The 15,281-nt window shown below is 35.7% G+C and overlaps 2 protein-coding genes across 3 annotated transcripts in view; both read right to left on the bottom strand.

Moving 5' to 3' along the window:
• Nucleotides 1-1,672: 1,672 nt before the first annotated feature.
• Nucleotides 1,673-5,289, bottom strand: jagn1b (jagunal homolog 1b). The gene is made up of 3 exons (XM_065259683.1): nt 5,167-5,289; nt 4,193-4,294; nt 1,673-2,550 (listed from the first exon to the last, which is right to left on the bottom strand). The coding sequence occupies exons 2-3, from the start codon at nt 4,279-4,281 to the stop codon at nt 2,088-2,090; spliced, it is 552 nt and encodes a 183-aa protein (XP_065115755.1). The 5' UTR covers nt 4,282-4,294; nt 5,167-5,289; the 3' UTR covers nt 1,673-2,087.
• A 2,376-nt stretch (nt 5,290-7,665) lies between these two features.
• col8a1b (collagen, type VIII, alpha 1b) overlaps nt 7,666-15,281 on the bottom strand; it is a 44,751-nt gene continuing 37,135 nt past the window's right edge. For both annotated transcript variants that reach the window (XM_065259682.1, XM_065259681.2), the window contains exons 2-3: nt 11,370-11,664; nt 7,666-11,016 (exon numbers count right to left, since the gene is read on the bottom strand). In XM_065259682.1, coding sequence (XP_065115754.1) covers nt 9,119-11,016; nt 11,370-11,661 — 2,190 coding nt within the window. In that variant the 5' untranslated portion in view covers nt 11,662-11,664 and the 3' untranslated portion in view covers nt 7,666-9,118. The remainder of the gene's footprint in view (nt 11,017-11,369; nt 11,665-15,281) is intronic.

Here is a 15,281-nt window from a genome sequence, read left to right as displayed (position 1 = left end):
ACCTTTTGTGAAATGCCGTTGATCCTGTTCAAAAGTTTACATACCCCTGGCTATTTATGTACTGTGTTGCTTTCTAGATTATCATTGAATAGATTATCATCGCAATAGTTGTGTATGAGTCTCTCAGATGTCCTTAGTGCGAAAAGATGAATTTCAACCTCAGTTACTTTTGAAAAGGGATGAAATAAAGGTGCTGGAAAACCAAAGATTACCTGATGGATTTTTCTTAAACTTGCACCACATTGATCCAACAACAAACAAAAAAAACTATTGCAACTTGGTATTTTATGAGGCAGTGAACCAGGCTTCATGCAGTACACCACAAACCCAACTACAATATAACCAATACTTCATATTTAGCTTCAGTACCTGAACAAATAGTTACTATTAACTGGATGTCGATGTCTTTTGAAAGGAAACATTTTACATTTGTAACTTTGAGGATAGGGCCGGGGTAACAAAAGCACATCTGGTCATGCTGGGAAATTATGCAATGATTACAAAACTTGTAATGTACACACCATTTGCATACCACAGGCCCAACAGATATGTTGTTACATCACTCTTCCTTATGGCATTTTTTTAGACTCAAAAGCTTGGTTCAGTCTATGAAACCGCAGTTAAAGTGATTGAAATCAAACTTTGATTGTTGTCATTAGATTATGAGACATGGTTTTCACAAGCAGGGATATAAATAATACAAACGAATTTAATACACTACATCACAAAAGTTAAATATTTTCCAAAGTGGCTGGCATCTAAATACAAGTCTGTGTTTTCATGTTAGTTACACTAAACCCTTAGTTAATTATCTGCTCAACATTTCTACAAAACCACCGCCATAGGTTTATTTGTTCTCTTGTTAATGTCTCACTACAAGCGTACAGTATTATAGACAAAACAATGGTACTGTATCTAAAAGTAATTACAGATTTTTGCATCTTGCACTTTGTATTTCAACATTTATTATACAACTCACACACTCCAATGTTATATTAATTTGATAGATTGTAATAAAAGCCAGTGGGAAAGCCAGTTTACATATTGTTTACATATTACAAATATTGTTATACAATAAGGTTTGATTTGTTAATATTAGTTGAACTAGAAATGAACTAGAAATGAAGCCTTCTGCAGCATGTTTTAATTTTATTTCTATTAATCTTAATAATTAAAATTAATATAAAAATGTAAATGTCTAATGTTAATTTTACCATTTACTAATATATATAATAAAGCAAAGGGTGTATCATTAAACATTAGTTAATGAAATAACATTTCAGAACTATGAATAATTGTATTTATATTAACAAAGACATAAATGCTGTAAAAGCTTTGCATTAAATAATATTATTGCTTAAGACCTCATTGCAAAGTGTTACTGAAACACTGAAAAAAAATGATTAATTCAACTTCCTCAATTTTTTAAGGTAAGTGGTCGCAGTTAATTTATTTAAGCTACATTTTAAAACTAATTTTTCTATTTTTTATTGTTTAAATGTAGCTTAAATAAATTGATTGCAACCACTTACCTTAAAAAAAATTAAATGAATGAATCATTTTTTTTCAGTGAACTTTGAGAAACAAAGAATCATTTACGTATCATTTAACCGAGAAACAAATGAATCAGTCAATACAAATTTCAGATATAAATGTTCAAAAGCCAACTAAATTTTTGTGTTCAGTCAAGATTTTTATTATTAATAGAGAAGTGGACAAAGAGCAGAATATCTTAGCACAATATTTGACAAAATTTATGCGACTGGGGCTAAGATACCTCCCGTTCCTCATCATTGCAGATATACTGCATATTCCAGGAATGCCTGGATCCCAAAAATACAGGAAATCTTTAAGTGTTGTGGTAAACACTGAAAAGATTACAATACAATGCCCACGGGTGACATCTAAGCTCTGATGCATATATGCACATCAATTGAAGGCCCAATGTCAATGTGACAAAAGCTGAAAATCTTGACTGGGCTCCAATGAGTTGTTTACGTAATAATTAAAATGCATTTGATGAAAGAACCCCTTAACAAAAGAGGATATGACGACATAAAAAAGCATTATTATTCTGCACCAGTCTCTTATTTCTTTTTCTTTTCTTGCGTGTTGGTGACCCAGGCATCCAGCAGCTTTTTGCTATAGTAGATCTGCCAGCCATGTACTTGAAGTGCGATAACCATGACTAAGTACATCACAGACACGGCTGAGAAACCAAAGATGAATCTGTAAGCCTTGCCATGGCGATAAAGCTGTTGAGCCATAGGGAACATCTCCATTCCTCCATAAAAAATAGGACCAAGACTGAGAAGCCCAGCGCTGATCATCGAAATGACGAGGTAGCTGGTGTTGTTTTTGGGAAGGGCCATGAAGCTGAAGACAGTAGGTACGATGCTCAAGAGATAAATGTATTCCCATTGATACGGAGTGGCCACCAGCTTATGCGATACTAAGTTCAGCTGGCTGACCACCACCTGTGCCGCTACAAGCAACCAGAGTGCAGCATGAGCGATGTTCAGCTTCTTGATCTCCGACTTCAGTGCAACACTGGGGGATAAAAAGGGTTGAATAAATGAAATCAGAGTGACTTTGCAACTTCAGAACTTAAAGCGACACTTTTTTTGAAAATATGCACATTTTTCACTTTTAGCATAGCTTAGCATAACCCATTGAATCTGATTAGACCATTAGCATCCTGCTCAAAAATAACCAAAGAGTTTCGATATTTTTCCTTTTTAAAACTTGACTCTTCTGTAGCTACATTGTGTACTAAGACTGACGGAAAATTAAAAGTTGTGATTTTCTAGGTTGATATGGCTAGGACTATACTTTCATTCTGGCGTAATAATCAAGGAGTTTGCTGCTGTAACATGGCTATATTACGCAGTGCCCGAAAGTAGTCCCCTGCCATTGAAAGTTAATAAAGGGACTATTTTTGGCTGTTGCGTAATATCATTGCGCCTGCGAAATATCATCATCTGCCTAGAAAATCACAACTTTTAATTTTTTGTCGGTCTTAGTACATGATGTAACTACAGAAGAGTCAAGTTTTAAATAGAAACAATATTGAAACTCTAATGGATGCTAATGGTCTAATCAGATTCAATGTATTATGCTAAGCTATGCTAAAAGTGATACCGCCAGACCCGAAGATCAGCTGAATGGATTTCAAAACAGTACAAATCAAATGTTTAACTCTATGGGAGCTGAAAAATTAGCATATTTTCAAAAAAAAAAGTGGAGTGTCCCTTTAATATCTGCATCAATTTATCTTTTAAGACTGTTATGGGTTCATTCCTACTGTGCTCTTGTCTTAAACAGGACATATCACAAGATTTTTTTAAGATGTCAAATAAATCTTTGGTGTCCCCAGAGTACGTATGTGAAGTTCTAGCTCAAAATACCGTATAGAAAATGTAGGTCTGGTGTGAGCAAAAATTTTTTGGCATTTTTGGGTGTGTCCTTTAAAATGCAAATGAGCTGATCTCTGCACTAAATAGCAGTGCCAAGGTTGGATAGATTAAGGGGCAGTATTATGCCCTTCTGACATCACAAGGGGAGCCAAATTTAAGTGACCACATGCTTGCAGAGAATGGCTCACCAAAACTAAGTTTAGGGGGTTTTCTTTGCACATTTTCTAGTTTGGAAAAAGTCAGATTTTCATGATATGTCCACTTTAATATTTACACTTACAGTACATAACAAGGTATTTTATTAGTATGCGTGTTATTTGGAAATTAAACCCATGACATTTCGCACTGTCAACACAATGCTCTATCAATTACACTATAGTTTAATAAAGATTGAAATCGGATTGCGGTTCTAATGAACACAATGAAGCGAAAATAGGAGTTTTAAATATTTGTATTCTTTTGGTTTAAGTGGGACATGGCTATTTTATGCGTTTCCAGCTGCTTTAAAATAAATAATACATCAATACAAAAATCAGGTATTTTATCAATATACTTCATAACCAAATTATTTTTAATTGCACCATGTTTTACCATATTTTTTAAAAAAAAGTATGAATAATACAAAAAATTTTTCTAAAAAACAAAACGAAAAAAAAAACAGGAATAACCTGAAGCGATTTAGCATAGAGTATACTATAAATACCAGCTTAAAATATCCATATGAATCATATTATTTATATGAAGACAAAACAAACTAAATAACGACAAACATGTACCTCATCTGATAGTGTTGCGCCACGCGCTCGCGATGCTCATAGTCGCTGCCATCTGTTCCTGCTGCTCGCGGTCCTGCTCGTGATGCCATGGCAAAACGCTACCTGAGGTAAAACTACACTCGTTAAATTACACCGAATTTCATCACTGTATAAAGTAAGTTAGGGGTTGCAAAGCTTAGGAATTGTGGAAACTTAAGGAATGAAAGGAAATTATTTATACATCTGAGTAATGAATACAAACAGTAACATCACATACTGTACACAAACATTATCTTCCTCAACATCTGACTCATCTGTGTCACTTCCGTCTAAATTCAATGGTAAGTTTCCAAAATTCGAAGAATTTTACAACCCTAGTAAAAACTCGTCATATGGCAATCCACATTTATTTGTTTTAAACATTGATAACCTTGTTATAAAAACCGAGGTAAATAGTACCAAAAAACATACGCCAGCATTTGTACTTTCACTTAACATCCCTTTAGATTTCAGATGTATACAATCAGTATTTTAAACAGCAAACACCTTCAGGGAACTTTTTAGAAAGGAATCCGCTTAAAACCGGAACAGTACAGTTACGTTAATGTTATCAGGACTTAATCGCTTCGTGTCGCAAAGACTGCAACTTCAGCTTTGTGTTTATAAACGTCTAGAGAAAAGTTAAACAACGCTGCACTCCATGACCTTATCCTGAACTAGTAAACACCTGTTCGAACTATTAATTCACCCACTTTAAGATTTGGTTACATGGTTTTGCTGATCGTCAATGCATTTGTTTCTTATACAAAGACATTCTTTAAAATTAAATTTCCAATCATGAGAACTGATATAGATTTTGCTGACGTCTCCTAAAGCAGTATGATTTCTGTATGAGAAACACACTACAGTTTACAATCTATCAAAACGTCCCGGACATATAATGAGAAACGCCTTGATACGTGTAAAAGTTATAAAGCATCCATTCTAAAACATACCTTATTTTGACATGAACCAGCCTAAAACTTCTCATATACAGTAGAAACTTCTTGTTTAACGACCACAGTAGTGAGTGAGCTAAAGCTGCTCTTCTTCTACATGTGAGTTGACTTTGATATTCGGCTTCACTACCGCCTCCCGTGGCGTGGAGATGTAAATTTCACACAATAATCCCTCACAAACAAGTCCTTAACAAATAAACATTCATAAAATGTGGAGTAACCATGTTTTGACTTAATGATTACTTAATGATTTCACTACAGTAACCATGGTTTAATTTTTGGTAACCATGATTAGCAATAGTAACCATGTTTTTAACTGTAGTAAGACCGTGGTTCATATTTGTAAGGAAGTTAGAAATTTCTCATCACTGTAATTTGAAAAAAAAATTGAGTCTACCAAATTCGAGCCTGAAATTAATTTTTAGTTCTTAAAATTTCCTGTCTGTTATCTTTATTGCTATAAAAATAGCACACAATCCTAACTTTAAAAAAAAATGTGGGAATTGTCAAAGACAGTTTACAGCTGTATTACAGTGAAATATTGTTAAACTTTATTGTTCTGTAACAATTTCCCAATTTAATATGGTAAAAAAATAGTGATGCACCGATATTTATCGGTCGATTTTTGATAAATTTGAAACCATCGGCAACAGCACGAGAAAGGCCGATACCGATTGTTTATTAATAAACCGCATAAAAGCAATGAGTTGCATGTCTGTTGCATAATCCAGCATTTTTATCAATAATTATAAAAATAATTAAATACTTCCCAAAACAAAATAAGTTGTATAAATTATAGTTTGTCAGACGTGCGATGAGGGAAAAAAATAATAAATCACGTAGTTAATTACGCGAGATTACTCATTCACGTGATCCATGCGGTCTAGAGTATTTCGGGAAAATGTCTACGGTCTGGGCTTTCTTCAAAATCTCGGATAAAGACAAAAAAATGTGTCATTTGCAACGAGTGTTCTGCAGAAATTTCAAGAGGAGGTAGTATTGTATACAAGTGTTTAATATCGGCATCGGTATCGGCCAGAAGTTGTCTGTTTAAATCGGTATCGCCCCAAAAAATCCTATCGGTGCATCCCTATAAAAAAATAGTTCAAATCCCAAACACCATGTTTTTAGTTTACCTTCAACATTATCAATATATCACTCGTAGTCAGTTGCCAGTTTGGTCTAACTGGAGTGACTCCTTTATTTTTAATGGGGTGTGCACATCAAAGCTTTTATGTTTTCAATTCTTCCCAATGGAAGTTTTTTAAAAAAAGCAGATAGCGTTTTTTTCGCGCTGAAAGCTGGTGCTTAGTTTTTTTTTTAGCTTAGCGTTGAGAGTTGTGCAGTTTAAAAACAGTATAAAATTCATAAGTTTAAATTACCTTATTTTACATGCATTTATGAGCTAAATTTCTTAAAGACGCTTTTTGACGGTCAGTGTAATTTATATAACTGTGATGTGTTTAATCCACATTGATTTCGTGCTATTGTGGTCAGTGTAATAACAGATATAGACACAAAACACAATTATAGACATACTGTAAAAAGCCCATGGCACATTATTAAATCTGTTTCTCTGAAGTTTTACGATAAAATAAAAAAAATCACTCAATGACTGACAGCAAGAACCAGTCGATCGTGTTTCCCTTCAACAGTTTAAGCATAAGATTTAGATTTATAGATGTATTTTTTTTCTGAAGATTATTAAGATAGATGAGGACTCATTTGCTAGGCAGAGAGTGAATGACAGCGCAGTCTTCTGGCAACAGTGTGTTTTTAAATATTTCATTGCTTTCTTTTTAATTGCTCAAAGTTATGACTATTGAAACACACTTGGCGTCACATTCGTGATTTTATTGTAAAATTACACTTTTTCGCGTCAATCCACGACCATTTAAACCATAAACAATGCACTGTCACTTTAATTGAGCGTGAGCAGCACAGCAAAAATAGAGCCGACGCCGAAACGGTCGCAGCACTGCTGCTTCACGAGAATGTGCTGCTCACGCGTGCGGTGTGCATGCTTTAACTTGTTAACATGGTCGCCGAGAAAAACACGCGCCGCTTACGCTTGTGGTGTGAAACCGGCGTTAGTCGTAAAAGCCATCTGCAAGGCCTGAAAGAGATCAAGCCTCACCCACGTAAGAAAAGGAATGCGAAAGTAACTTAAAAGTAACGTAAACATTACTTTCCATAAAAAAGTAACTAAGTAACTTAATTAGTTACTTTTTTGGGGAGTAACTTAATATTGTAATGCATTACTTTTAAAAGTAACTTTCCCCAACACGGAGCAGAAGTATCACAGCAACCAAAGGGCACAGCTGAAGAAAGCTGGCGCTTAGCTGAAAAAACAGCTGGCATTCGGCATTTTCAGCCTCGTTTAAAAGCTTTGGTGTGCACAATCACTGAACAGTACAGTAACTGTGCATTGTGACTATAATGTCTAATCAAATCTATAGTATCCCTTGATGCAAAAAATTAAAAATAAAGCATTCACATGGTCAGATTCTTTATTTGTTTGAATTTCCCCAAATACAAATGCTCACAATTTGATTAAAACTTTATATATTTGTGGAAAAACTCAGCACCCTTTTCAAAAAATAAACAAATATAAACTCATTATTTTGTGCACCGCCATCACTTTGCACATATACAAATTAAGCCATTCAGTAGTAAAACTAAATAAATTACAGAAAGGTTTCTATTAACTAAAAAGTTTGTAACTTAGAATGTGTGATTGAACAAGTTAGATCTTTCAACTTTAGATGGTGATACAGTACACATTAACATTCAATATCCTTGAGTTAATTTATATAAACATTAACCTAGTATACTTAAATCCTGTGGTGTGAGATGAAAAAAAACATTTCCGAAAATAGATATGTATTTTGCTGTATGGCAATGTGTCCAAAATGTAAAACAAAATGTAGGCTATGTTAAACAAACAAATAACAACCCTTATGTGCCCATATGCTATTATAAAGTACATTAAAATGGTAAAACGATAAACTATTATGACAGCAGAAACATAGTGCATATCGAACAATCTAGGTAATAAAACATTCACCATTATCACAATCTGAACACTGTAAAAAAATCTGTAGAAATTACAATGGTATTGCAGCTGGGTTGCCGGTAAATTACCGTAGATTTAAATTTATGTTATTTACTGGCAATAGTTTGTTCAAAGTTAAATAAATGTTAAATATTAACAAGTCTTTATCTTTACAGAATAAAATTGTACAATAACAGCCTCATGCAAAGCATTCTGGGAACAAGAAATCATCATCAACCTTTTTCAGTCTTTTGCTTCAGATTTTGTTTCTCAGAATGTTTTGCTTGATGCTGTTTTTCTAGTTTTATTCTCTAAAGACAAAGACTTATAAATGTTTAATGTTCATTTAACTTTGAACAAAATGTTGCCAGTAAATAACATACATTTAAATCTACGGTAAATTACCGGCAACCCAGCTGCAAATTTCTACGGAATTTTTTTACAGGGAATATTGCATCATTTTACATTGATATAGTCAATATGACCCCAGATATAGATATCCAATATAGTATCAAACAAGAAGAAATATGCAAATAAATAATGTAATAGGAGATCTATCAAAGTGCTAACAATATGAATGGAATACTGAATCCTGTAAAATCTGGTAATCTCTTTTGATTATGGAGTTGTGCATACTTTTCCTAAATATGTATTCCCATTGTCACAATGTACTACAACACACTGGATAACTTCAAAAACCTTCTCATCACCTAATTAAAACCATGTCCATTTTTAATCCTTCTATATCTTAATAAAAGAAATGAATTTCGGCTTTATCTGTGACCAGCTCCTAAAACGTCCACGTTTTCTAAGACTTTACATTTTTAACATATAAGAAATGTCTCTACAATGATGGCACATACACAACTAAGGTTTTAAAGATTAAATACATATTTAAATAGGATATAACAAATAACCAGAGAATGATGAGTGCACGTATGGACCAGCATAAAGTCCAGAAGCTTGGTCTGATGGTAGCTGGACATGTACAGTGTCTCCAGTTCGTAAGGGAAGCACTGTACTCCCTGATGCCTGATCCAAGTAACCTTTTTTGTATTCATCATATGTGTACATTACTGGTTCATTGTTCTTGTACAAGGCCACCCATACATTGTTTCCTTTGCAGTGAACATGATAAACAAAGTAGTAAATACCAGGTATTTTGCAAGTGAAGATGCCTGTTTGAGCATTATAATTCTGGTTGCCGTTATATAGAATCTGGTTAAAGACAACAGGTTGCCCAACTAAAGGAAATGGGGTTGTTAGCTGAGCAGTAAATGCAGGCATCTCTTGGCCATCCAAACCGATTATGGCTCCTCCAGGCTTTTCTTTCTTATAACCTTTGACATCCAACCCAGGACCTGTTGCAGGAAGGACTTGCCCAACAACTGGAGCAGGAAGCCCAGGTGGACCAGGTTGGCCAGGAGGACCAGGTATTCCAGGTTGACCAGGGAGCCCACTAGGTCCAGGTTTACCTGAGGGCCCCATTGGACCGGGAAATCCTGGTTTTCCATCACCTGGTGGTCCAGGTTTTCCTGGTGGCCCAATTTCACCTTTTGTCCCTGGGAGACCAGGTGGGCCCATTGGTCCTGCTGGACCCACTATTCCTGGGATTCCCATGGGTCCTGGATAACCTTTCTCTCCTGGAAATCCACCTTCTCCTTTTGCACCAGGCTTTCCGGGCAGTCCAGCTTGGCCAGGAAAGCCTTTATGTCCGTTTTCACCTTTCGGTCCTAAGAAGCCAGGTATGCCTCTAGGTCCTGGTTGCCCCACTTCTCCTGGAAACCCTGGTTTTCCTGGAAGTCCTGGAGGCCCATGTTCACCTTTTAAACCAGGTGGCCCTGTAGGGCCTACTATACCACCCTCACCTTTTGGACCAGGGAAACCAATGCCTCCAGGGAGTCCAATTGGACCTGGGGCACCTGGGAGGCCACTCGGACCTGGTGATCCATTTATTCCAGGAAGACCACCATGACCTTTCTCACCATTTGGACCTTGAGGCCCTGGCAAGCCGAAATGCCCCTTGTCACCTTTAGGGCCAGGATAACCAGGCTTTCCAAATCCAGGCAAACCTGGACCCCCCGGTAAACCAGCAGGTCCTGGCTCACCTTTTCCACCTGGTAGACCTGGTTTCCCTGGCAACCCATCTAAACCAGGTTTTGCCAAACCTGGTAGTCCTGGTGGCCCAGTTTGTCCTCTTTCCCCTGGTACTCCTGCCAGCCCTGATTCTCCTGGTGCACCAGGTTGACCTGGCCTACCAGGAGCCCCAGGTAATCCATTCAGTCCTGGCTTGCCAACTCCCGGTAGTCCTTCTGGTCCTGGTAGTCCTGGAGGCCCAGAGGGTCCCTTTATACCTGGTAGTCCTGGGAGACCAATCCCATTGTCACCTCTTGGGCCTGGGAGGCCTGGAATCCCAGGAAGGCCTTTTGGTCCAGGCTCTCCACGAAGCCCAGTTTGTCCTGGAAGTCCTTGTCCACCTGGTTTTGCCACAGCTGGTAGGCCATGGGGACCCGGAAGACCTGGGGGTCCTGGCAATCCTATTGACCCCTTACCTCCAGCTGGTCCCAATTCACCCTTTGGTCCTGGTAAACCTAAGCCTCCAGGTTTTCCTGGCAATCCAGGCATTCCTGGCTTTCCAATCCCAGGGAATCCTGGTGGACCTTGAGGACCAGGTTTTCCAGGAAGTCCTGGAATACCATGACCAGGAAGTCCTGGTGGACCTTTAGGCCCTGGAGGTCCAATTGGTCCCGCCTCACCAGTGAGACCCTTCTCTCCCCTTGGAATTGTTTCACCTAAACAAAATAAAACATAAATGTTCAGCAATTTGTGGATGCTTATAAACAATAATTAATATCCATATCCATATAAATATTTTTGGAGAAAAATAAAAGAAACAAACATCACCCACTTAGAATCTTGTTAATTTGCTGGTGTTGTTTGCATTGTTTAGCGCCCAGTTAATGGGGATTATACAAATCAAGTAGCACTCTCAAGAGCATGTTTGTATATATAAATAAATAAAATATGGCTAATCTTGTGCATGATATTTGGTCTTTATACTGTGATAAATTTCTAGTACATTGCATTAACCTTTAGCTCATACATTGTGTGATTTTATGTTATATTTTATGTATTTTAATCCAACCTTTTCCAACATTGGGTTTACCCATGTGCATGGGTATATGTGGACGTCCTTTTCCATAATGTGGAAGCAAAGGCATCTCATTTCCATATGACATTTGTGGCATTTCCTTTCCATGGTAATAGTGTTGGGGTATCCCTTCATTGCCATGTGGCAAAAGAGGTAATTGTCCTAAAGGTTGGTGCTGTTGGGGCAGTGGCCTATGCCCATAAAATGCCCCTGCTTGGATATAGTGTAGCAGGCAGAGGTGCTCCACCAGCACATATAAGCGGACAGAGAAAAGAGGCCCAGCCATGTCCTGTGGATTAAGCAAATGAGAGGGTATTGGTACTACTGAAGAACAAAGGAGTAGGGTAACAGTAATGGTCCAAATTAAAATGTGGTAAAAGTATGTCTATACTCTCCTGAGAAAAAAGACCTAGATATCTTGTAGACATATTTCAGAAGAGTGTAAACATTTTTCAGAAGAGATCTCAACTGTGTCCCAATGAGATCAGTTTTGGTCAGTATTTATAAAGATTTCAAAATAATCTTAAACATTTCTTCATCATATCTTTGGAATGCTGAAATTCTTTTGATTCAAATTATGTAAACCTTTGTAAGATAAAATGTCAAAAGATGCTTTAATACTTTGAAAAATATGCAAATTATGCTTTTTAAAAATGTTATGCAAAATTCAGTGGTTAAAATGATCAAAAAACAGATATGTCAAATTTGCTGCATGGCCAGTCTAAAAAATATAACACACACAATGTACATCAAATAATGCATTTAAAACAAGTTACATAATAATATATGAGCATTTTTTTTCACGACTTTAACTTTCGCATTCATTAAACTTCTACGTCTTGCATAGTTTCTGTCTTTATTTCACTTGAAGATAGAAGACACCTGAGTTTACGTCAATATTTTGCATGTACATTTTAATCTATCACGACAAACTATATATTGTTGGAAAGGTCTAAAAATGTAGTTTTCATATTTCAAAACCTTTTAGCAGTAATAATAATGCAGTGACAGTAAATTATTTGTGACAAGAGTAGGCAGCAAACCTCACAGCAAAACCAACACAAACCAAATTTTATGTATAAATTAATACTATATGGTAATATTTTTATCTAGTACAATAAGTGTACAAAAAAGATTAAACTTTAAAGTGTCGTCTTTAAAACAAGACCAAAATTAGGCTTCTAGACAAAAAAAAAATGTGGGTGGGGGTGAAAATGTGTAAATCTTCAAATTAATATAAATCTGGCATTTTTTGGTCTAGAAGCCTCGGTTTTGTTTTAAAGAAGACACTTTGGGTTTTTCTGGAGTTGAAAATATTAAAAAAATAGATAGATAGATAGATAGATAGATAGATAGATAGATAGATAGATAGATAGATAGATAGATAGATAGATAGATATTATAAATAAAAATAAAGCAATAACATATTAATTTTATAAAACAAATTATAAAAATGTAAATGTTTCAAAAAATAAATGATGTAAAAACATGAAGTTGTGATCCAAATTTCAAGTTAACATCACAAAAAATTAGGTTTGTGTCAAAGTTTTTGTGGTTTTACCAACAACGTCCACTAGGTGTCAACGGTTTGATGCATACCCTTGTCACAAATTAATAAATTACTGTCACTTCATTATTATTACTGCTAAAAAGTTTTAAAATATGACAACTACATATTATAAATATGTAGAGACAAATTTGGCCTACCTGTGGCCATGCAACATTTTAGAAACTGACTCTCACTATGTTATAATTTTCCCAAAATGGTGATGAAATATGAAAACTACACTCTTAGAGCTTTCCAATGATATATAGTTTGTCAAGACTGCTCAGGTTTAGGGTATTAGTGTTACAAATATATAATGACCAAGTGAGCCCACCTGTGGACACATGGCATTTTCAGAAAATGTCTCTCACTATGTCACTGATTTACCAATGTTTTGATGATAAATGAAAACTGCACTCTCAGAGCTTTCAAACGATATATATATAGTTTGTCATGATTGGATAAGAATTCACATGCAAAACACTGAAGTAAATGTAGGCGTCAGTGACATTTAGCAGGATATAAATGTTTTGAGGCACACTCCTTTAAATGAATCAATTACTCTCCCTACATCATTTATTTTATAAAACACTGTGAAATTTTTATTAGGGGTTTTAAGAATGCCGTGAATGTGCACTAGAATTATCTGTGCAAAATGCAGCGTTTTAGTTGATTGTATTCCAAGCAAGCACAACAAAGTTTTCACCGGATGCAACCATCTTGGCAACCAAACTTGTCTACTGAAAAGCCATCAGCTTGGGTGTAATGCCATTCCTAGCTAGACATCCAATGTAAATGGAACACAACATGACCCCTTTAATATCCTAGTTTTTACTCCCGGCATTCCGGTTTCTTCCCACAGGCCAAAAACATCCAGGTTAAGTTGAATAAAACGTAATTATTGTATTGTATTGATGTCATTCGTCATTGACGTTAAACTTTTTATAATGCGGTTCTCTCCATGAATATAGCCATAGGTGCTTGAATTGGCGTGAAGAATAAGTAAACAAACAAACAAATATCCTAGATTAATATTTTGTAACAATCCTTTTTTCAGTTTTTCAAAGCTGCAATCTGTAACTTTTGCCTTTCCACTGATATGTCTGTTTGAGAAAAATGCTAATGACTTGCAGACAAACTACCCATGACATCATAGTTAATGCATTAGCTGATATGCATTACCATTAATATTCTTTGTTCATGTCGATTTCAGCATTTACTAATACCTTTTGAAATCAAAATCTGTAACTGTTATCATTAGTTAATGAAAACTGAATAAGCATTAAATGATATTAACAAAATAATAAAAATGCTGAAATATTACACACGAAAATTCAAGGTTATTTTCAACTCAGGGTTGGGTCAGAAAGAGACAAACACATCCGCTAACTGTTTATATTATACTCAACTTTAGGTTGAAAAAACCCGGTATAGGTTAATAATAAATCAGGGTAAGCAAAGGAGATTCCATGAAACTGATTCTTGAATAAACTCCATACCTGATTTTTGTTGATTTTTCCGAAAGTTACAGATGGCAGCTTTAAATTCCCTTTGCTTTATGTACAAAATAGTATTGTGTTAAACATACAACAATGCAAAAAGGTCTAATAATATGAGCATACCAATAACATAAACAGTAACTAATAAAAAGAATAATGGGAAATGGAAACTAGCAGCACCAACAATTTTCTTGTCTTCCGGTTTGTTTATTCTCAATTAGTTTTAATTGCATTTGGAAATGGGTTTTATTTTATTGTAGTTTATCTATCTACTTAGTAAAGAATTGCCCATTAAATTAAAACCACAAGTCAACGTAAGTATTTCAGCCTTTGACAGAACCATAAATGTCATTTCGGTGATTTGCATACACCATCTCACCCAGTGCTGTCACTTCTGGGGTGAAAGGTGGTGACAATTATCAGGTCCCCCCCCAGAGGGCCCCACAAAATCCAGAATTTATAATATACTGGCCCCCATTCTGTTAATAGCATATAGATGCAAATTGGCACATTATTATCAATATTAGGAGAGTCTAATGCATGACAAAACAAGCATAATGTATTTCCATGGATCTCACTGGATGGCCAAACTGGCCCACCTGTAGATCCGCCCCTGCGCTAAAGATAAAGATATTTGCACTAAATACTGAACAAAACGCTTAAACTTGTTTTGAATAACACACTGGAAACAGAGACACAACGCCTGTCAGTATTACAGTCCTGCCTGCTGTTCATGTGATTTATTAAAGTAAAGAGTAGCCTACAACAAACTGGTCTTGGATGGATTAATGTATTACCATTATCTAATAATATTATAAAGTACCATAAAATCATCAACCGAATTAAGGACACTGAGTAATG

Source organism: Paramisgurnus dabryanus, chromosome 24 (genome assembly GCF_030506205.2).
Source record: "Paramisgurnus dabryanus chromosome 24, PD_genome_1.1, whole genome shotgun sequence".
Lineage (NCBI taxonomy): Eukaryota > Metazoa > Chordata > Actinopteri > Cypriniformes > Cobitidae > Paramisgurnus > Paramisgurnus dabryanus.
Note: the sequence above shows the minus strand (reverse complement) of the source record. Positions and strands in the feature narration are given on the sequence as shown.